Source organism: Poecilia reticulata, chromosome 22 (genome assembly GCF_904066995.2).
Source record: "Poecilia reticulata chromosome 22, P_reticulata-male-v2, whole genome shotgun sequence".
NCBI classification, from domain to species: Eukaryota; Metazoa; Chordata; class Actinopteri; order Cyprinodontiformes; family Poeciliidae; genus Poecilia; species Poecilia reticulata.
Window position 1 is genome coordinate 22,364,374 of NC_088851.1, and position 22,927 is coordinate 22,387,300.

The following is a 22,927-nucleotide window of genomic DNA, read 5'->3' on the forward strand; positions in this document are numbered from 1 at the left end:
TTATTTTCCTCCTTATTAAAGAAATAAAATAAATGGATTGGCAACCGATCCAAAGCCAGATCGGTTGCTTAGCAACTCGAACACGAACTTGTGCGATGACGTCAGTTGTCGTTGATCCGTCCCTTCTCTCTGGCACCGAGCTTGGCGAGGGACGGTTACTTCCATCATGAAGCCAGCCTTTACAGGGGAACAGATTTCCAAGTGGTTCACATCAGGGACCACACTCGCTACATTGAACCTCAAAGAGACCAAAACCGAAAGTTCTACTCCGGCAGAGACCAGGTAAGGAGAATTACCTGGTCGCAACGAACCTTTTACGCTTAATTGGTGTTAGCGTTAGTTAGCTAGCTAGCGGCACGTGGTCTGGTTCGGCGGTTCCAGAAATTACTACTGTGCTTCGAGTTGAGTTGAAAAATGGTTCAATATCTAACTATAAATTATGTATATTTTTTTCTCCTCTAAAGTTACAGCTTGTAACATAAAATGTATGGGTTCACGTTTAAACTAACAGACGTGGATTGGAAATGTTCGTAAAAAAGTTAAAAGTTATTTAACTTGATTTGTAAAATCATTAAAATATTTCTAATGAAACCAGAAATATGTAATTAAAATCCCAAATTCTGGATTAATTTGTGTCCCTCCGCTCACCTTGAAATATATAATAAATTGTTAATCCGAGCATTTAAATAAATAAAAAAAGTTCCTGCAAATAATTACTTCTTTGTAAAAAAATTATAAAATGTGCGACATAGTTCTTAACCTTTCATTGAACTATGCTTGTTGGAAAAATATTTTACTTTTATAATGAAGATATATACTTTTGTTTAAATCTAGTGCTCCCTCATCAAATCAGTAGGTTTTTGGTTTATAGATATTTAAAAACTGTTTGACAAGTGAATTTTAACATTTCTAGAGATTTGTGAGAGTTTTTCCCTTGACTAGTTCTTGTGACTCCTGGTTGAACCAAAATAACTAAAAGCAGCCTCCTGCCAGTGGATAATTATTGTTGTCACAGCCATATTTCCTTACAGTACAGCATAAGTTGACTTTTCTATGTAGCATGTGTTTTCATAAGGAAGTTCTACATTTAATTGGAAATAAACCAAAGGTCCAAAACAGAGTTTTGTCATAAGAACATAAATAAAGGAAAATTGCATTTTTATCCCTGCTGTTTCTGTCTTGAATCAACAAAAAACATATTATAGTCTTAGACGTCAATAGTGTCAAAGAAAATCAAGCTTTTTGCAAGTTTTTAATTTTGTTTATAAATAGACTTGACATAATAACACATTTTGTTGGATGATAAACTGTCCAAGAAATTATTGCGATTAATGATTTTTCAAATAATGTAATAGTAACATAATAAAGGTGCAAGTTTGCCCTTATAAACTTTATTTTTGTACAGAACTCTCCACACTGCAACTGGAAGACATTTTAAAAAGCCAAAAAAACCTGTACAACACAAAACGATAAATAAAAAGAACATAAAAACTATACACAACCAAAACCATAAATAAAATTGATTCTGATGTCTCTAAACAAAATTACCATTTAAAAAATATCAATCAGAATGGAAATTATCAAGCTCATTTTAATTTATCACAAGAGTATTTGATTTGATGGTTATTGTAACACACTTGGACATAACATTTTAATTTAAAATGGTATACCAAAGCAGCTGCACTGACACAAAAGCCTAAACTAGATGTTTTTTTAATGGTTTATTGCAGGGCTGGACTATATGGCTGGAAAAACCTATCATGATATTAGACTTTCACTTCAATAATTGTTGATAATTATTGATCGGTTTTTTGTTATAAATATGTGAAATACTATCAAACCTTCCCCCTTCCATGCACAGTTTTCACTCCACACTTTTAAGCAGTTTTGAGGCACGGTGGTGAAACCTGAAACTGCTGCTGTGCAAATTACTCAAGAGGTTGTTGCTAGGTCACCAAAGAATGAGAGTTGCTAGGTAACCAAAGAGGGAGTGAGTTAGTTGATTACACCAACCTTGCTTAGCTAGCTGTGAGAGGTTGAGAGGCTAAAGCAGTGGTTCTTAACCTGGGTTCGATCGAACCCCAGGGGTTCGGTGAGTGGGTCTCTGGTTCGGCGGAGCCTCTGCAGCGGAGGTAAAGACACACTTGTGGAAAGTCGTGATGATGCCCCGCTTCGCCATCACTTGCTGCAGAGGATCACGTTACATTGCTTAGCCAATCAGAGCTGCGGAGGAGCCCTGATTGAAGGAGCTCCACTCTCAGCATGGATTTGGATTTGAGCTTGTGTCTTTAATTACTTCAGCAAAACTCACCGTTTTTACCAAATTCTATAGTCTAAATCTGCTCCTTAGTCGCATCTTTTCGGGGTTGCTACTGCCTCTAGTGGCGTGGGGGTGGTAACACAGCTAATATAATTACATTACCAAATCAGAATACCGCAAAGTATTTTGTGTGTCGGCGGAGGGGGGTTGAGGGGGTGGAGGAGGAGGAATAAGAAGGGTTCGGTGAGGAGGAGGAATAAGAAGGGTTCAGTGAGGAGGAGGAATAAGAAGGGTTCGGTGAGGAGGAGGAATAAGAAGGGTTCAGTGAATGCCCATATGAAACTGGGGGGTTCTGTACCTCAGAAAAGGATAAGAACCACTGGGCTAAAGGCTGTCCTCTGCCTACATCTCCCAGAATGCTGTGCAGTTCTGGATCGGAGTTCAGTGAATATTCTACGTATTGAATATTTTATCAGATGCATTATCTATTGATATTGATCACTTGGTTACCTGATATATGTTAATGGTTTATTGTCCAGTCCTACTTTATTGCGGAGATTTAAAAAAATGTTTAGAGGAAAATGGTGTCACTTTTTTTTTTTTTGTATTTCTTACATCATAAAAACTCTACAGAGACAGAAAAAATCTCAAATGTTAATAATGAAAGTATCTTCTTCATATTTACAAACCTATCCTTTGTTACTACAGGATTGCTACAGCCCTCTGGTACAATACAAACTCAAACGAGGGGTTTTCATTAGTACGTAAACCAGTTGCTGGGGGAGAAATATCTTTCACAGAATTGATCCTTGGCATATCGCAGGACATTTCCCCATTTCTCCACACTGGGGTGTATCTTCTCACAGTGTTGTACTCTCTCCTTTGGGTCTCAGAGGCCCGGGGTAGTAGTACGGAAGATCCCAGACCCTGCTGGGTGTGAACGAACAACTTGAGTGGCGCATGGCCCGATCCACGTACCCAGAGACCGTTGGGATCTCTTCCCTTTCATGACTTCCACCCTGAGGCATTATGGGAGTGACCGAGCCCTGCTTTTTGTACTGGCTGCTCCAGACCTCCATTGATAGACCTTCTGCTTCAATATATTGTCTTTGGTTGAGGAAGTCGATTAGGATGTGCTTGAAGACGGTCGCCAGCTCCCAGGGTCGTACGTCGTTGGTGGCGATCACTTCACGAAACCTGTTAAAATTTAGTAACAATGACATTTTACCATTTATTTCAATCAGGATGTAGTTAATACCTCAAGTTTTTATGATTTTTTTACCTTCTTTTTCCATAAATCAGTTTTGATATTGAAGATTTAATTTTTGTAAAATCTGGATTTATTTTTTACCAATGTACTCTTTGGGTTTCCATATTTTGAAGTGATGTCTGCAGACACAGGGCGGCCATCTTGTTTCAGAAGTATGTTTTACAGCTTCTAGTGTACAATGCAGTAATAGGACCGGGCTACGATTTAATACTTGTTTTATACTGTGAGAATAAAGTCATAATATTACAAAAATAAAGTCTGATCAGAATAAAATCAAAACAATATGTAAATGAACTGATTTATTCTGGTAATATTAGTAGTCTTAAGAGAACTAACTCCACATAAAATAACAAAAAAATTAGGAATATAGAGAATCTTTTGTAGTTATACTTTGGTGTAAGTTTTACAAATATGGAAACACGTAATCTTTTAACATATCAGCATCTAATTATTATAAGTAGCAGGACTTTGAAACAATTGAGCAAATGATTGTCCATTTTGAAGAAAGAACCACATGGACTGACTGACTCGTGTCAGATCGAGATAATTCTGTTCAAGCTTTTTTTTTCTCATCAAAACGACTTTTTGTATCTTTATGATGTTCTTCTAGTAAAACCGTCTTTATTATGGCAATATTCTTGTATTTAAATAAAAATGTTGTAGCCTGGTCCTAAACTCTGCTGTACACCTCACAGAAGGGATGATAGAAATCAAAACCACTTTTTGAAAATATTCATTCGCAGTCATTTGCAATTTCTTTTTTTAGTAAAGAAGGCAAGAAAGTAATTATAGCATTACTGCAAAATTGGATGTGGTAGATTTTATTTTTAAGTTAAATCTCCCAGCCATTATCCTGGCACTTTTAAGATGGGACAAATTCATAAAAGGCCACAGAAACATCTCAGTTGTGCTATTTCTCTTTTTTTAAAATGTTTTGGTTATATAAGCGCACATTAATGACCCGGCTGTGAGTTGTCTTGTATAAGTGGGTCACAGCGCTGCTCAGCCATGTGCTCTTCATCCTTTTTTTCCCTTTCTAGCTAAAAACTGAGGGGAAACCCTTCTAGTCACGCCACACGAAGCCTTTCAGACCTTTCTTGATCACACATAAAACGCTAATTAACCTTCCAGCGCAGCAGCTAATTGAGTATTTCAGTAAAATATTTTACATGTGGACACAAGAACATAACTTGCTTGCTTTTATGAAAAATATGTTACTCAAAAATTCAAGATGGTCAAGAAAAATTAATTTTTATATTAAATTAGCAAATATTCATCACATACTTTTTGAGTAAAATCATACATAAATTGTCATAGAAATAATATTTACTGATTAGATATGCCATGGAAAAATATTTTTTGCACTATTTCCATTTGAATGATTGCGTTTGGTGTCAAATCAGAGCCTACATATTTGGAACCGGAAAAATCACATATGTTTCCTTTTTCTGGTGGATATTTTTTCAAAATGGCCACCATTGTTGTTATGATGGGCACAGCTAACCAAAAAGTTAGGTACACAAACCATTAATTCATAAAAACAAAATTTGTAGAACCAAATGCTAAATTGCTACACAAACAAAAAGTTTACGCTAAACACACAAAACAATTGGCGGCAGCTTGTGCTAAACTCCTAAATACACATGAAAAAAATTAGGCTTAAGCTCATGCTGCACTGCTAAACACAAATCAATTAGCAGAAGCTTGTGCTAAACTCCTAAATACACATGAAAAAAATTAGCTTAAGCTCATCCTGCACTGCTAAACACACAAAACAATTAGCATAAGTTTATGCTAAACCACTAACTGCAAAAAAATGTATGGATGTTTATCCTAAACTGATAAATACAGCAGAAATTTATGCTGACCCACTACACACAGAAAAATTTACGGAAGATTTGTTTGTTTAGCTAAATTGCTAACTTGTTAAATCACTAAACAAACAAAAAAATAGCAGAGATTTATGCTAAACTGCTAAATACAGCAAACAAATTTGCAAAAGCTAATGCTAGCCATTAAGACAACTACCTTTTGGTGCGTGTCTCACATCTTTATTTCCTTTCAGTTGACGACCAGACCAGTGTGAGACTTGCAAACAGCAAAGTCTCACATTTTTGCGTCCAGTTTTGCTACGGGTTATTACTGTAAAGTCGTATGAACAGGATGAATAAAGTGAAAAACATACAATGTGACATAAAGTTTGTCCATGACATGAAAATGGGTAATTTTATGGCAGTACTTGGTTTAAAAATGGTGGCCATCTTGAAAAACGGCGACCTTTCAGAAATTCAAGTGGCTAAGGGGAAATATGTGACTTGAGGGGTGACCTTGGCTCTAAGTTGTGTTGATATAGTTGAAGCTGGACATTGTTGGCATAAAAACAGGAAAACAACCTTGAGACGATGGTGGCGGCGTCGACGGGTGGAACCTGTGAGCAGAGGAACTCCAGCTGGTGCAGCTCTGACGACGAGACGAGGGTTCGTAGGCTGGGGTATTTCTGGAACCAACGGAGACCCAGGGCGCTGTGGGCCAGCCGGTTCTCCCGCTCCAGTTGTCTCGCCAGACGTTCTCGCTCCTCCACGTGCCACAGCAGCTCTGTGAGCAACATATGGCCGGGCACAGGCTGCGCTCGGCTGGGAGATGGAGTCTGTGCTGTCGTTTGATTGGACCATTTCATCCAGCCGAACAGAGGCATGGCTCTTTACTCTAACAGGCCCTGAAAACTGAGGAAATGGGAATTAAGCTGCCTTCAGTATAAAGTAATGACTTTTAACAGTGAAATTTTCTTGCATATAAAATTTCATTTATGCATATAAAATTTATGCATATAAAATTTCATTTATATGCAACAAATTAAATTTTGTTGCATATAAAGTGCTTTTCCATAAAAAAAATCTAAAATTGGGTCATGCTCTTATTTCATTTTATTGAAGCTCTTATTTTCATTATTTTATTAAAATTTTCTATGGGATCAAGTATTTTTGAATTGATTTGAATTTTTTAAATGCAGGGCTGCAGCTAAATTATTTTATTGATCTATAATTCTGTCGATTATGTTTGACGATTAATCGATTTTAAAATTCTTGCACATTCTGCAGATTGTTCATTTTAACCACTTAAACTTATTTTTCATCTGCCGCTAAAAAAGTTATTCTCACATTAACTTGTGAAAAGCCCATTCTGCCTGACATTAATACAATGTGGGGCTAATCAGCTGATAAATGTTTGGATTAACCGATTGATAAGGCAGAAAAAGGTGCTTAGTAAGGATTATTTTTATAACAGAATTTCAACTTGGCGAAATTAAAACTATACCACTTGAGGAGGAACATATTAGCAGACAAAGAAGGGTTTTTATTAATCTTAAATTCAAAATATTTGTATTTTTTGTACAGTTTTGACCTAATTACTGCTCTAAATATGTTATTTCAGCAGTTGGCCTTTTTTGTGTCAACAATTACTAAATTAGTTGACAATTAATGCGGTTACCCATTCCAGCACACAGCTCCAGTACTGAGCTGTACTGCTGATAATTTTTCTGTAATATTGACCCAGATAAGCAATGTGACCTCTGGTCTGATCGGGTCGATTACGGTTTTCACTTCAAGTCAAACGGCGCTCTGATTTGTCCCAGATTTGTTTGTGTGACTCTTTCTGTTGCCGCCTGCGGGGTCCAAGGTCAGCCTCATCAAAACTGCATAGTGGCGTTTTGAATAATACACAGCAGAGCCTTTAGGCATCAGAAGGGTTTGCACATGCACATAAGACAGAAATCTCAAAGAAAATAAATCTGTACTCACTGGTGAAACAAAACTGCACTGCTGACTGCTGTAAGCTTTTGAGAGACTTGGCACAGAAGAGCTGCTCACATGGTGCTCCCTCCAGCGTTGCGCTTCTATAAATCTACTGTAGCAAAGTTGCCTCTTCCTCCTGCTTCTTTTGGTGGTAAATGCTGAGTTTCGGCTGCAGTCCTGGACTGTTTTCTCCTTTTTTTTTTGTTCTGCCGTGATTGTCTTGTCCTCCCACTGCTCCCGTCACACAGACTTTGTCGGGGAGAGTTAGTCGCACGGTGCTAACTGACTAAGAGCTGTCACCTCTCCTATCCCTTCACCTCACTCTCCTCTGTGCAGTGTGCAGCTTTGTTGTAAGGTCAGCTGCTTTGTAGCTTCCACGATATGTGTGCAGTGGAGAGAAAGAGGAGGAGAGTGCATTTGTGCTCACAAGCCGTGGGTGTATTTTGTTCAAGCCCTCATATTGCTGTCTGTTTTTGCATTGAAACGCTCGACTTGCTCACACTGCAAGGCGCGTTGCTCCTCAGGCCACAGAGCAAACGGCCTGGCTGAGCGTGCCACAGGGAAACTCGATGGGAGGAGAGAGTTTGAGTAAAGTAGCTAGTGTGGTAAATTAGGCATGTCGCAATTAATCGCATGATAAATTAAAACGAGCTCAATAATTTCCATTTGTATTTATTATTTTCTACCAAACACTGGATATTAAAAGTCTCCAGTCTGGGCCTCTGGTCCACTTAGCCCTTTAATTGAAGGACAATTTTGTTTACTTCATAATTGATTGTTTTATTTAGTTTTGTTATTTAAAATATCCCAGTGTTAAATGTTAATTAGAAATGAAAGTTGAGGGTGCTGTGGTGGCGCAGGGGCAAAGCACAACCCACGTATTGAGGCCTTAGTCCTCATGTCGGTGGTCACAGGTTCGATTCCCAGCCTGGCAACATTTGCCGCATGTCTCCCCTCATGATCCTCTTTCCTGTCAAACTACTTTCAAATAAAGGCCACTAGAGCCAACAAAACCTTTAAAAAGAAATGAAAGTTTATTGATCTTTGAGAATGTTACGTTGTTACCATTATAGCACTTTTAAATAGTCTCAAAATACCAATAATATTGTTTATCACAATAACTTGTGGGGTAATTTATCGACCAGGAACATTTATTGTGACAGGCCTGTGGGCAATTTGGCTTAAAAAATAAATCTGATTTTTTTGTACTATATTCAATAATAATAATAAAAGCAACAAAATCAAGATTATGGACGTGTATGACCATCTTCCTCATGAGACTGTCTTGGTAAAACTTTCCTGCCAACAATAACACTTTGAAGAATCTGAATTGATGAGTTACAACATTTAATTTCCCTTTGGGATTAATAAGTTAATTTTGAATTTTAATTTTAATCTATTTTTCATGCTTACGTTAAAAAAAATACACATGATAAAATATTTTCAAAAAATGGCCTTTATTTATTTTAACCCTCCTGAGAGTTGCTTTATAGCCAAACTACAATGCCTTTTAAAATTTAATTACGAGAATATAGTCATAATATTAGCAGAATAATGATGCAATTTTACCAGAACAAAGACTTAAAATTACAAACAAAAGTAATTATGACATGCTTTTAAAAAAAAACCCACAAAGCCGTTTTTGGGCAATAATTTATTGTTTTTTTGGTGTCTGAAAATGGAAACCTTTCAAAAACCTCCAGATTAAGTCACAATGGAAGGGCACTGAGCTGTTACCTAGCAACCCCAGCCAAGTCCTGCCCATAACCTAGCAACCAAACGGAACTCCACTGCATTGCTGGGACATTAAGGTAGATGTTTATAATAGGAATGTGTGACTGCTTATGTTGCTTTTTTCAGTCCGGTTAAACCCGATGATTCCAGCCAGAAAGCTGATGTTGGACGGATCCAAAACCCAGAACCTTCGAGGAGTGAGTAATAGATTACATGATTTAGTGGTAGATTCCACCCACATACAGTACTAGATTGTTGTGAATTTACATCTTCCCTCACTGTTTTGAATGTTTAGGTCCTCCTCCTCCTGTTTCTCCCTGCTCCAGTTTTGAATGCCCAAGCTTACCCATAACCAAAGACAAGGAGCAGGTAAGGCACTAATGCATTTTCCTCCTGGAGTTTATTTTTTGGGTCATTCCAGAGTTTTACTTAAATTGACATTATGTCCTCAGGACAGAAGCACATTAAGTCTTAATGTTTGCTTCAAAGAAGTGCAGTTATTTTTATATGTGCCTGTACAGCAGGAGCCCACATTGAGTGTTGTTAGTGTCGTGAATATCAATGGAGTTATTCAAGCGTTGACTCTTTTCACCTTCTAATGTGGGTAAAATATAATTTCATATCGTCTTAAATCAGCTTAGAACATCCATTAAGGACACATCGATATGAGGATTTTAGCCGATGCTGGATAATATTGCTGTATTTTTTGTAGGGCTGAAACAATTTATCGGATTGTGATAAATCGATAATTTTAATTACTGTCAACTAGTTTAGTGATTGATTAATCGCTAACTAGACACAAAATGGGTCAAATGATGAAAGAAAAACATATTCAGAGCAGCAATTAAGTCAAAATTGTACAAATATATATATATATATATATAATATACACGGAGTTTGTGCGGTCAGGTTTTTTCCTGCCGATACCGATCACCCAGGAGGTGATCACATAATTTAAAAAAACAATTTTTTTATCATAAACACTACCGGTTACATTGTGTGAAAAAAGGTACAATGAATTCACCTTAATTTAGACAAAAACTTGTTTTTAATAACTTTTTCCAAGAAGAAAACTAAACAAAACAGGCATTGTGCAAATTGTACTGCGATCAATAATACTATCTTTAACAGACTGATAACATATGAAGGCTCTGAAGAGGCTAAATAATGCAAAGAGCCAAAATAAAACCTCTCAACATTGCCAAAAAAATTAAAGTATAAAACTTAGCATTCAAATGCAAATACAGGATCCATTACAATAAACAATCCAGAGTTACTGAATGAAAACTTCCTGATAGCATGGCGGCTAGCTGATTACTGCTAGTTCTGAGTGGCTGTTTTCTGACTAAGCGGAGTAATTATGCAGAACAGGGAGGAGATCGATTATTTTTTTTAGATATTATCTGTCTCATGTTAGGACAGCGAAAGTTTTAATAAGTATGTAAAATGTATTTTTTTAGGTTAGATGCTGCAGCTTTAAACAGAGGTTCGGTGTGAGGTTAACTGTCCTCATCTGCTTCTAGCTGATTTCCTTTATAGAAAGCAACTCGGTTGTGATCGTTCGAGGAGCCACCGGCAGTGGCAAGACCACCCAGCTGCCGCAGTTCATCTTGGACCACTACAATGAGAAAACCGCCTCCTGCAACATCGTGGTCACGCAGCCGCGCAAGATTGGAGCCACCAGTATCGCTCGCTGGGTTGCTGCTCAGAGGAAGTGCATCCTGGGCAGTCTGGTGGGATATCAGGTTGGTACACCTGTGAAGTAGTGAGTGAGTTTGTGTTTGACATACTGATGTTTGTGCACATTAATTTACTTCCTATGTTTGGAAATGTTGGCTTAATTTAGAATTCTTAAAGCAAAAATGTGTGTTAAAGGGGACCTATTACTCAAAATTCACATTTTGCTTGTTTTTATACTTCCATTTATGTCTCTACTGCTTCTAAAAACAGCCCAAGTGTTTAATGTCTGGCTGTGGTGCGCACAGCTCTGAAACGGTGCGTCTTAAAATAACTGTTCTCCGCTTGGTTCAGACCTCTGGAGGTACGGATGATGTCACTGTCAGTGGGAGAAAGACAGTCACTGCTCAAATTAAATGTTTTTTATTGTATGACTTCCACACTCCAGTAACATTTGCCGTTTGTCCAGATTTTTATATACACTGTATAAAGACATTTTCTGTTTTCACTCTTTGACATTAAATCAGACAAAACCTCATGTTCCAGGTTTACCAGTGGTACTTATATCAGTTAATGCCAGAGTATTTGTTCTTCAAGTCGGTTGTTTACATACATCAGGAAAAGGAATGCAGACTTTCAGAAGTCTGATTCTGAATTTCCAGATGTCTGAAGGTGAATCTTTTATCTTTTCAAACAATTAAATGCAAATATAACTAGCATGGGAATTTACCACCACAATGGTTTTCACAAACGAGATGAGTTGTACGTCGTTACAGCAATAAATTTAACTGCATGAAAGCTTGATCATTTCCATTTGTATTATTTTTTTCTTGACTCTCTCTACCAAACACTGGATGACCAAAGGCTTCAGTCTGGAGCATCTGTCTCAACCAATACATTTTTGAAGGACAATTTTGTTTACAGAGACTTCAGTTTCCATTTTATTTGCTATTTTATTTATTTATTTTGGACATTTAAAATGTCTTCCACTTCCAGTGTTGAATATTTGTTAGAATTTAAAGTGTTTTGATCTTTTAGAGAATGTGCCATTATATTTCTTAAAAATGGTCTCAAAACAATAATATTATTTTGTCCCAATAATTTCTGGGACAATTTATCATTAATCAAAAACAGCTGACTGATCTGTTCTCTTTACAGACATGACTGTGTTTGTGTTTATTTTTTGTGTTTTTTAGGTTGCACTGGAGAAAATGGCCACAGAGCACACGCGACTAATTTACATGACCACAGGGGTTCTGCTGCAGAAGCTCGTGTTGGCCAAATCTCTCACAGAGTACTCTCACATCTTTGTAGATGAGGTATGTGGACAGAAGATTTACTTTTATGCATTTTCTCCTGCATCATCCTGTCCTCCAGAAATTGTACCTCAAGTGTTTTTTTTTTCTTATCGTGTTTTTTGTTCTGTTTTGAGAAATATTATTCATGTTTTATCAGTTTAATCGTGTATTATTGTACTGCCCTTTGTTTTCGCTGGACACCTGCTGCTTGTGTAAATGTTGAGTGAAACCTGAGGGCATGTTTCCAGGGATTTTTTTTTGTGGGGAAAAAAAGACCACACAAAACTCTGGAGTGCTCAGTTGTGGTGTGTTGTCAGAAAACTGCCCCGTTCTCATAATATTTAAAAAATATGATGTATAATAATGTACAGAATATGTGCTGAAGTCTTTTCATGTCTCTGACTTGAAGGTTCATGAGCGCAGCGAAGAGATGGACTTTCTATTGTTGGTGTTGAGAAAACTCCTTAATTCCAACTCTCGTCATGTCAAGGTAACTAGTACCATCAATATATGTTACTGGATTCAATGTCACCTATTAGCTGCTATTACTATGCATTGCGTCATGCAAACAGAACCACACTGCCACAAAAATGGTTGTACCGCCCTTATTTCTTAGCCGGTTTTTATAAAATGTGGTTTGAATTAAAGCTGAGAAAAGTGATGATTTAAAACGTAAAATGCATTTTTCTTAGATATTTCTATGATACTTTGGTTTCTGTTGTATCAAAAATAGAAGCGAGAACGGACAATACAAGTGATGTAATATTTATATTTTATGTAAATTTTTACATAATTGCCTCTGTAATTGCTCCCATAGTTTGGTCAAATTTAACAAACCATTTATGAAACGTTTCATCCTATTTGATAATTATCGCCACGTTTGTCGAACAAATGAGGACATTAGTCCAGTTTTCATCGTTTTCAGAAGGTTCAGCGGCTGCAGTGTGCCACAACAAAGAGAAAATAATGCAGAAACACAAGTGGAGAACAACTCAAAATCACTTCCCCCCACCCCATGCTCTCTGTGTCAACTTTACTTGACATGCAGACCCGTTGCCATGGCAACCGACTGACAACAGCTCCACTAGCCTTGAGAAGAAAGATTACGTTAAAGTGTATAAGGAATCAACACCAAAAATATATAATTTTTAAGAAAATATCAATAAGTGGTCGCATGAACAAAACGGTGGTTGATTAGCTAATTTAAACACTTGGTCTACTGATGATCGAGCTAGGTGCTAATGAACCCTTGCTAGCTTGTTCGCTTTTTTGTGTCTGTGATGGTTGGGTGCAAATTTATCGCCAGTTGGCTGGACAAAGTTCATGCATTTCTGTGGATATATCTGTCTTAAATTTCATTCATAACAACCTCAAAAAGTCTTAAGTTTGAGTTTATTTATGTATAACAGTGGAACATGTGTGCCACACAATGTCCAATCCTGTGATATACATCAATGATTAGTGCATCCAAGAAACATTTGCTTCAGCTTGTGTCTTTAACACGACGTATTTTGGGCAGATAATCCTCATGTCGGCCACCATCAACTGCAGAGAGTTCGCCGAGTACTTCGCCACGCCCATTTGGGGCAAGATGACCCCTGCTTATGTGTATGAAGTGGAGGGCGCTCCCTTCACCATTGAAGAGTTTTACCTCGACGACCTTCAGAAACTGTATCCTTACCGGGTGAATACATCTAAATATACATTTTCAACACTTCTGTTCTGGTGGTTTTAGTCCAAGCTGTTAATATGTAAAGTTTGTGGGTCCAAACCAGATCGAGCCGCCGCATCCAGATGATCTGTTGATCTCGCCTAAGATGTACGACCTTGCCATCAGTTTAATCCAGAGCTTTAATGAGATGGAGGGCAAAGATTTCAGGTGAGGTTTGATTATATTAAGGCTTTAGTCAACTTTTAATTGTTAATCGGAAAGTATAATTAGAATAAATGTGCCGAGTAGCAAAGTTGAGGAGGGAGGGACGCCTTTGTCAGAAAGAGGAAGCGTTCTGGTTTTCCTTCCTGGCATACACGAGATTCGCTGCATGCAAGAGAGCTTGGCCAAACTCGCCAACCAAAGGTGAGCGAATATTACTTATTTTTAACATTTTTACCTGTTTTGCATAGATAAAAACAAAAAGATGAGCAGATCCTGTCTAGAGAAAGGAAATGGTCGCCTCACTGTTTTTAAATGCGTTTCTGCGGCTCAGATTGCAGGTTTATCCTCTCCATTCATCCGTGACTCTGGAGGAGCAGAATGGTGTGTTCCTGTCCCCGGTCCCTTGGTACAGGAAGGTAAGAGCTGCTGACTTCACTCTATATGCCATCTGTGAAATTTCTGTTTGGGCTATTTGGCTTTTTACATGCATTCTGCAGTAAATGCATGTAAAATGGACAATTTATTTTGTCCATTTTTATTCAAAGCAGAAAATTGATTTCTCATTCTCAGCTCTGTCATCATTGATAGAAAAGAGGAAGTTCATTGCAATCCCTGTATTTAATAATCTCTTTACCTTCTCAGGTGATCCTCTCTACCAACATCGCTGAGAGTTCGGTGACTGTACCAGACGTTAAATACGGTGCTTCTTATTCATTATTTATCACTAATTGTCGCTTTCTTTAGCCAATATTGGACTAAATATAACAGATTTTTGGCTTTTTTCCCCCCCTTATACAGTTATTGACTTCTGCCTGGCCCGTCATTTGGTGTGTGACAAAGATACTAATTACCAGTCTCTGCGCCTGACCTGGGCGTCCAAAACCAACTGCAACCAGCGCAAAGGTGAAGCAACTTTAGCTGAGGGCCGGGGCCGCTCAAAAGAAACGATGCGCAATTTAGGATCAATAAGAGAGAAAGTTTTATGAGAAGAAGAAAACAAAAAATTCTGTATAGTGGTGGGGGTTGAGGCGGTGCTGGTGTTCCTGCTAAATCCTGAATCGCAACCTGTGGGGTTTTTCTTGTCTGGGAACCAGAATACGACCTGCTGTATGTGACAGGTAGCCAATCAAAAAGCGCGGTGACGTAAGAACAGAGGGGAATCCCAAACAGCTGACGTATCGCGCAAGTGAGAGTCCGGTGGATATCGGAGATGATATGTGGAAATGTTTATTATTGAATCTAAAGGTCATTATTATGTTTATTCAGTTAAAATGTTAACTTTGAAAAAACATATTCACCTCCAAATCATAATGCAGCAAATAGAGCGGCTGCTCCTGTCGTCTTTTATCCACCGCCTTTTCTTTTTGTTACGTCTTTTATTCAAATGACTCCACAAACTATCACTATTGCTTCTACATCGTCATCCGTGTTTGGCTATTCTAAATTCCCGCTATGTTGGGGGTTTTACTGGATTATCCTCTGGAATCGGGATGTTCGTGACTGGAATCGGTTCGTCTTGCTCCTGCCTTGGACATACGAACTGATTGAACCTGTTGGACTTTTATCAGCTCTGTGGTCACAGAGGTTTGGAGAATCGGCTAACAATTCTTAAATCTTTCCGTCTAAACCAGACTTAAGACTCACAAGCTCTACTCCTCTTCTCTCGACCACTGCTCTGACTCTGGTCGCTATGGTAAAGTTTATATATCCCTTCAAAATAAGATACAGATGTGTCACAAAAATGAACATTTTACTTTCATGAAAATTGTAACTCACGATAATGACTAACGGAGCCCTGAGCTTGTTTCTCTGCAACGAGACGGTCCCATCTGGGAGTGATGGGAGACAATGACACCCGAAGTGTTGCTTATATCCACAGCCTGCTTGGTCTCTACGTGGTGAAGCAGTTTGAAGCTTCATTGCCTCATTAGCAGCCGGTCGCCGCATGTTATGCAGAGCGGGCTTGTAATGTGGGACTCATCTACCGGTCCGGGATAAATCCATTCTCCTGTCTCTTCTCTGGGCCTTTTCCCCTTCGCAAAGAAACTTTCCAAAGACATGATCTGTTTCTTACTCATTTTGCTGCTTGTGGCCTCAGTGTTGGCGCGCAAGTAACCGAGAGAATCCGGTTAAAAGATTTTCAAAATAAAAGATCCTCCAGACTCAAATAATACATAAAACGGACATATTTCACTATTTCTTGTGCGGCCCGGTACCAATTGGTCTGCGACCCAGTACCAATTGGTCCACGGACCGGGGATTGGGGACCACTGTTATAGGGAACCTTTTATGCAAAATTCATATTTTGCACATTTTTACATTTCCATTTTGGTCTCTACTGGTTATAAAAACAGTCCCAGTTGCTTTTTGGCAATAAGTTAATGATTTTTGGTGTCTGAAATATGAGCTGTTTCCGAAACTTCCCAATTGTTGCATCATATTGAACACTGCACTGTTACCTAGCAACCCCAGCTGAGCTGAGTCCGTTATCTAGCAACCCCAGTGGATCACCCTGCATGTTTTACCGCTGTATGCCCAGTACAATGGCTGCTGGAAAAGAATCCACTTGCTGCATTTTTGTTCATTGTACAGGAGGCTCTACTTCTGCTTTTCAAAGTTGCACAGTTGTATAATTGCATATAGTTTAGCAGCCATTTTCACATGTGAGTGTAATTGTTGAGTTTGTGGGCTCGACCAGCAGCGGCTTATTCACAAGAGGCCCTAAAACATCTCATTCTGAACATAGCAAAATAAAATCTGATTATCTAAGACTGATTTTATGCAAAATATGTAATGAAGAAATGTTTTGTATAGGCCATAGTCCTAACCTCTTAAAGGAAGCAAATTGGGCACCTGTGAGGAAGTTTTTTAAAAAATGATTATTATTTTTTATTTATAAAGACAGATTTTCATTACATTTGTTAATTACAGCTTAACCCATTTAAGGTTGTTCATAAGGATAGAAACGGAAAGTCAAAGTAATTTTGTACATACATACTGCCTTTCTGGTATTTTCTTTTAGACTGTTACTAATTTTAGTTGTGAACAATAACAAAAATTAACAACATTGAACAAAAATGGGGATTGCACCAACTCGAGCAATAAAAACCACATGAACATAAAAGAGCAGGACACATAATTCACAAGAATAATCAAATGAAGTCAGATCTAATTGGTTTTACTTACTCAGTCCATTTGGTCCAGATCTTATAAAATTTTCCTATTTCAACTTGGAGGGAAAAAGAAATCTTTTCCATAGCATAAATCCGGTAAACAATCTCAATCCATTCATCAATAGTGGGTGGGCCTGGTTTTAGCCATTTCCTTGTGACGGCTTTCTTACTGGCTGCCAATAGAATAGCCAGCAGTTTTTTGTCTTTATTGGTCCACGAGTCTAATTGTAGGTTGCCCAGGTACAACGTTTCACATTTGAATGGGATGTTTACATTGAATACATTTTCAGTATGTTTGTGGAGCTCTTTGTGAGGAAGTTTTAATGCCAAAAGTCATGTTTAAATCACACTATCAGAGTAATGGTTTCACAAATTAAAACTGTATTTAAAGATGTTTTTAACATATATAACATAAAAGTCTGTGTACTAAATTGTTGTCCCGTTCAGATTTGGTCTAAACGTTTGAGGTTGTTCTCTACCTTCAAGGAAAATTAAATGCCAATTTCAGGCCAAAAAGTCTGACATCTTCCGTTTTGTGTTTTTAGTTGACCAGTCAGTGGAAATAGACTTAGTTCAGTTTGACAAGCACATTATGTTTGATTTTTAGCCACAAACAGAAAACCATGATGTGACGCCTTTCTTTAGTGTAATTAGTGATTTTATGGGAATTTTTTTTAATGTTGCGATTGCAAAATATTTGTCTGTTTAAAACTGACAGGGAGGGCAGGCCGAGTGTCAAAGGGCTTCTGCTACCGTCTCGTGACCAAAGCTTTCTGGACAAACGAAATCCCTGAATATATGATTCCAGAGATGCAGGTGAGGGCAGAGCCTTTTTGTTTTGCCATAAATGGTTTCTGAACCTGACTTTAACCGCCATGTCGTCCCTCCCCTTAGCTTGCTCCTCTGTCGACCATCCTGCTAAAGGTCAAGCTGCTGGACATGGGAGACCCTCGCTCCCTCCTGTCCACTGCACTGTCTCCTCCCAACCTGTCCGACATTGTTAGGACCGTCCTCGAGCTCGTAGAGGCAAGTAAAGCAGGCGCTAAACATGACACTACCTGAGAGTAGGCGATTAATCAGTCATGATTGATAAATCATTGAAAAATGGCTCTTATATTTTGCTGTACAGTTGATCTGAATTCAAAATATAAATGAACAGAAGCTGGAAAAGATGCTTGTCAAACAAGATGGCCGCCTGAGCCTGATGATGTCACCAACTATTGAAACCCAAGAAAGAAAATCTAGATTTTCCAAAATTAAAATTCCAAAAACCTGATTAATCAATAAAAAAATATTTGTATCAATCACTAAAAAAATCCATTAATCGTCTATTTAATTTGTCAACTAATTTAACCTATTTGTATTGATTAATCACTTGTTTGATGATTTTTTTGTTTGTTTTTTAATTGATTTAATCAGGTTAAAACTTCATTGTCGTAGTCATGATTCATGACTTTTATGATGGGAGACCTATTTAGTCTCCCATCATAAAAGTTTATGGAGGTCTTGCATTTAATTGTCATTAATCTGATTCAAAATCTGGTATGTCGGGAGGAGCTGTAATGTTTTCTGAAGAAAGTATCAAGATTTTTTTTTTGTCTTTTCTAAACTTCTGTGGCATCAAATGAAGTATTTGTGTCTTTTTTTGCTGCTTGGATGTTTGATTCTTCAGATGGGCGCGCTGTCCGCAAAAAGTGACGGCAGAAATCAAAGTGAGGATGGCGAGCTAACCTTCCTGGGCCGGGTTCTGGCCCACCTGCCTGTGGACCTTAACCTGGGGAAGATGATTGTTCTGGGTCACGTCTTCGGCTGTTTGGACGAGTGTCTCATCATAGGTCAGTTTGACGGTCCTGATATTAGCTGTTCAACGGCTTGTTGCTCAGGAGAAATGTTAACTCCACATTTCCCTCCATGTTTCATCTTAGTTTTTGATTTCTACACTTTCCAGCTTTTAAAAAGTACAGCTGTTTCAATAATTGGCCTTAAAATTTTTAAATACATCTAAAGAAGAAATGATTAATTGTGATTAATCGATTATTAAAATAATCGTCAAGTAACTTAGCAAACTTACTGAAACACCCCCCCAACATATTATGAATACTAATTAAGAGAACACTACAAAAATAAATATGCATTTACGATAAAAACATTTTTGACTGTCAAAATGTTTTACCCACAACTTTTATATTCAGCTGGTTCAAATTCAGTACAGAATGCTATGTTGTTGTGCTTTAGGCAATAAAATGTTTGTTTTTTATTTGAAAAGGACGCCAACTATTTATTTATTTGCATATTTTAATGTATTTCTAATATTGTGGAAAAAGGGTCAAGTAATTGAATGAAGGGTCAGCAGATTTCCCATTTTTTAATCCGATAAAACTGATTAATCGGTAACTACTATAAACAATAATTGCAGCCCCATCCATCTCAAGTTATTTTTAACAAATTTATTAAGTATGTTTAAGATAACAGATTTAAGTCAGTCTTACTCAAATCATTTAGTTTACTTCAAAAATGGTAAATTAATTTATATAGCACTTTTCCAGTCATTTTGACCACTCAAAGCACTTTACACTAGAGTCACATTTATTTAATGCGCAGGTCAGTAGGCAACTTGGGGTTAAGTCCCTTGCCCAGAGGGAAGAGTGACATGTGGCAGAAGGAAGCTGGAATCGGGAGAGACCAACAGGACTCTCCACAATCACTTACCAGGGAATCTGTCCCTGGTAAGCTTGAGTCCTGGTGTCAGACAAGGGATACAAATATGGTATTGAACTTAATTATTTCAAGCAAAGTCAAAGTAAAAAGGGCATTTAAGGAAAATATTTGTGTATCTAGAGGACACTGTAAAAGAGTATTAAAATTTAGTTTGGAACTACTTAAAAGTTTGAGTTGACTTTCTGTAGAATTAAGTCAAAGAGATTTTAAATGTTTATTAGAAGAAAATAAATGATTTGAGTAAGAGTGACTTACATTGGTCATGTTAAACCCCCTTATGAATTAAGTTATAAAAACTTAGCAAATTGAGTTGGAAGGACTTAGTGAATTGAGTCGCATGATCATAATAAATTGAGTTGGTGAGACATAGGATACGAAACTGGCATTGAACTCAATCATTTAACTAAAGTCAAAGTGAAAAGTTCCATTAGGTTAAACATTTGAAAGATTTTAGTTAAATGAACACAAAAATGTAAGTGGTCATAGCAAAAGTAAAAGAATTAAGTGAAATTAATGTAAATAAGTCCATAAGATGAACTGCAGCCCAAATACACTTTTTAGAGTGTATGAAACCCTGGAGGTCAGCCTGGATACCAACAGGACTTGCTATGAAGCACTGGAGGCAAACCAGGAGACAGACAGGACTTGCTACGAAGCCAAGAAGGATAGCCCGAAGACAAAAAGGACTTGCTGTGAACCCTAGAGGTCAGACTGGAGACCAACAGGACTCTCTATGAACCCTAGAGGTCAGCCCGAAGACCAACAGGACTCGCTACCAAGCCATGAAAGCAGGCTGGGAGACCAACAGGACTCTCTATGAACCCTAGAGGCCAGCCCGGAGAAAAACAGGACTCGCTATGAACCCTAGGTCAGCCGGGAGACCAACAGGACTCTCTATGAACCCTAGAGGTCAGCCCGAAGACCAACAGGACTCGCTACCAAGCCATGAAAGCAGGCCGGGAGACCAACAGGACTCACTACCAAGCCATGAAAGCAGGCCGGGAGACCAACAGGACTCTCTATGAACCCTAGAGGCCAGCCCGGAGAAAAACAGGACTCGCTATGAACCCTAGGTCAGCCGGGAGACCAACAGGACTCTCTATGAACCCTAGAGGTCAGCCCGAAGACCAACAGGACTCGCTACCAAGCCATGAAAGCAGGCCGGGAGACCAACAGGACTCTCTATGAACCCTAGAGGCCAGCCCGGAGAAAAACAGGACTCGCTATGAACCCTTGGTCAGCCGGGAGACCAACAGGACTCTCTATGAACCCTAGAGGTCAGCCCGAAGACCAACAGGACTCGCTACCAAGCCATGAAAGCAGGCCGGGAGACCAACAGGACTCACTACCAAGCCATGAAAGCAGGCCGGGAGACCAACAGGACTCTCTATGAACCCTAGAGGCCAGCCCGGAGAAAAACAGGACTCGCTATGAACCCTAGGTCAGCCGGGAGACCAACAGGACTCTCTATGAACCCTAGAGGTCAGCCCGAAGACCAACAGGACTCGCTACCAAGCCATGAAAGCAGGCTGGGAGACCAACAGGACTCTCTATGAACCCTAGAGGCCAGCCCGGAGAAAAACAGGACTCGCTATGAACCCTTGGTCAGCCGGGAGACCAACAGGACTCTCTATGAACCCTAGAGGTCAGCCCGAAGACCAACAGGACTCGCTACCAAGCCATGAAAGCAGGCCGGGAGACCAACAGGACTCACTACCAAGCCATGAAAGCAGGCCGGGAGACCAACAGGACTCTCTATGAACCCTAGAGGCCAGCCCGGAGAAAAACAGGACTCGCTATGAACCCTAGGTCAGCCGGGAGACCAACAGGACTCTCTATGAACCCTAGAGGTCAGCCCGAAGACCAACAGGACTCGCTACCAAGCCATGAAAGCAGGCCGGGAGACCAACAGGACTCACTACCAAGCCATGAAAGCAGGCCGGGAGACCAACAGGACTCTCTATGAACCCTAGAGGCCAGCCCGGAGAAAAACAGGACTCGCTATGAACCCTTGGTCAGCCGGGAGACCAACAGGACTCTCTATGAACCCTAGAGGGCAGCCCGGAGAAAACAGGACTCGCTATGAACCCTTGGTCAGCCCGAAGACCAACAGGACTCGCTACCAAGCCATGAAAGCAGGCCGGGAGACCAACAGGACTCACTACCAAGCCATGAAAGCAGGCTGGGAGACCAACAGGACTCTCTATGAACCCTAGAGGCCAGCCCGCAGAAAAACAGGACTCGCTATGAACCCTAGGTCAGCCGGGAGACCAACAGGACTCTCTATGAACCCTAGAGGTCAGCCCGAAGACCAACAGGACTCGCTACCAAGCCATGAAAGCAGGCCGGGAGACCAACAGGACTCTCTATGAACCCAAGAGGCCAGCCCGGAGAAAACAGGACTCGCTATGAACCCTTGGTCAGCCGGGAGACCAACAGGACTCTCTATGAACCCTAGAGGTCAGCCCGAAGACCAACAGGACTCGCTACCAAGCCATGAAAGCAGGCCGGGAGACCAACAGGACTCACTACCAAGCCATGAAAGCAGGCCGGGAGACCAACAGGACTCTCTATGAACCCTAGAGGCCAGCCCGGAGAAAAACAGGACTCGCTATGAACCCTAGGTCAGCCGGGAGACCAACAGGACTCTCTATGAACCCTAGAGGTCAGCCCGAAGACCAACAGGACTCGCTACCAAGCCATGAAAGCAGGCTGGGAGACCAACAGGACTCTCTATGAACCCTAGAGGCCAGCCCGGAGAAAAACAGGACTCGCTATGAACCCTTGGTCAGCCGGGAGACCAACAGGACTCTCTATGAACCCTAGAGGTCAGCCCGAAGACCAACAGGACTCGCTACCAAGCCATGAAAGCAGGCCGGGAGACCAACAGGACTCACTACCAAGCCATGAAAGCAGGCCGGGAGACCAACAGGACTCTCTATGAACCCTAGAGGCCAGCCCGGAGAAAAACAGGACTCGCTATGAACCCTAGGTCAGCCGGGAGACCAACAGGACTCTCTATGAACCCTAGAGGTCAGCCCGAAGACCAACAGGACTCGCTACCAAGCCATGAAAGCAGGCCGGGAGACCAACAGGACTCACTACCAAGCCATGAAAGCAGGCCGGG

The 22,927-nt window shown here is 39.7% G+C and overlaps 2 protein-coding genes across 2 annotated transcripts in view; one reads left to right on the forward strand and one right to left on the reverse strand.

Annotated features, from left to right (window-relative positions):
- The first annotated feature begins 80 nt into the window (after window positions 1-80).
- tdrd9 (tudor domain containing 9) overlaps window positions 81-22,927 on the forward strand; it is a 42,972-nt gene continuing 20,125 nt past the window's right edge. Inside the window, exons 1-15 of the mRNA XM_008400051.3 lie at window positions 81-282; window positions 9,185-9,255; window positions 9,354-9,427; window positions 10,582-10,803; window positions 11,932-12,054; window positions 12,443-12,523; window positions 13,553-13,717; window positions 13,809-13,912; window positions 13,994-14,110; window positions 14,241-14,325; window positions 14,552-14,609; window positions 14,708-14,812; window positions 17,801-17,898; window positions 17,977-18,108; window positions 18,755-18,917. Coding sequence (XP_008398273.2) covers window positions 167-282; window positions 9,185-9,255; window positions 9,354-9,427; window positions 10,582-10,803; window positions 11,932-12,054; window positions 12,443-12,523; window positions 13,553-13,717; window positions 13,809-13,912; window positions 13,994-14,110; window positions 14,241-14,325; window positions 14,552-14,609; window positions 14,708-14,812; window positions 17,801-17,898; window positions 17,977-18,108; window positions 18,755-18,917 — 1,714 coding nt within the window. The 5' untranslated portion in view covers window positions 81-166. The remainder of the gene's footprint in view (window positions 283-9,184; window positions 9,256-9,353; window positions 9,428-10,581; window positions 10,804-11,931; window positions 12,055-12,442; window positions 12,524-13,552; window positions 13,718-13,808; window positions 13,913-13,993; window positions 14,111-14,240; window positions 14,326-14,551; window positions 14,610-14,707; window positions 14,813-17,800; window positions 17,899-17,976; window positions 18,109-18,754; window positions 18,918-22,927) is intronic.
- rd3l (RD3 like) lies at window positions 1,262-8,327 on the reverse strand. The gene is made up of 3 exons (XM_008400050.3): window positions 7,331-8,327; window positions 5,924-6,253; window positions 1,262-3,457 (listed from the first exon to the last, which is right to left on the reverse strand). Exons 2-3 carry the CDS (start codon window positions 6,223-6,225, stop codon window positions 3,121-3,123), a joined length of 639 nt encoding a protein of 212 aa, XP_008398272.1. The 5' UTR covers window positions 6,226-6,253; window positions 7,331-8,327; the 3' UTR covers window positions 1,262-3,120.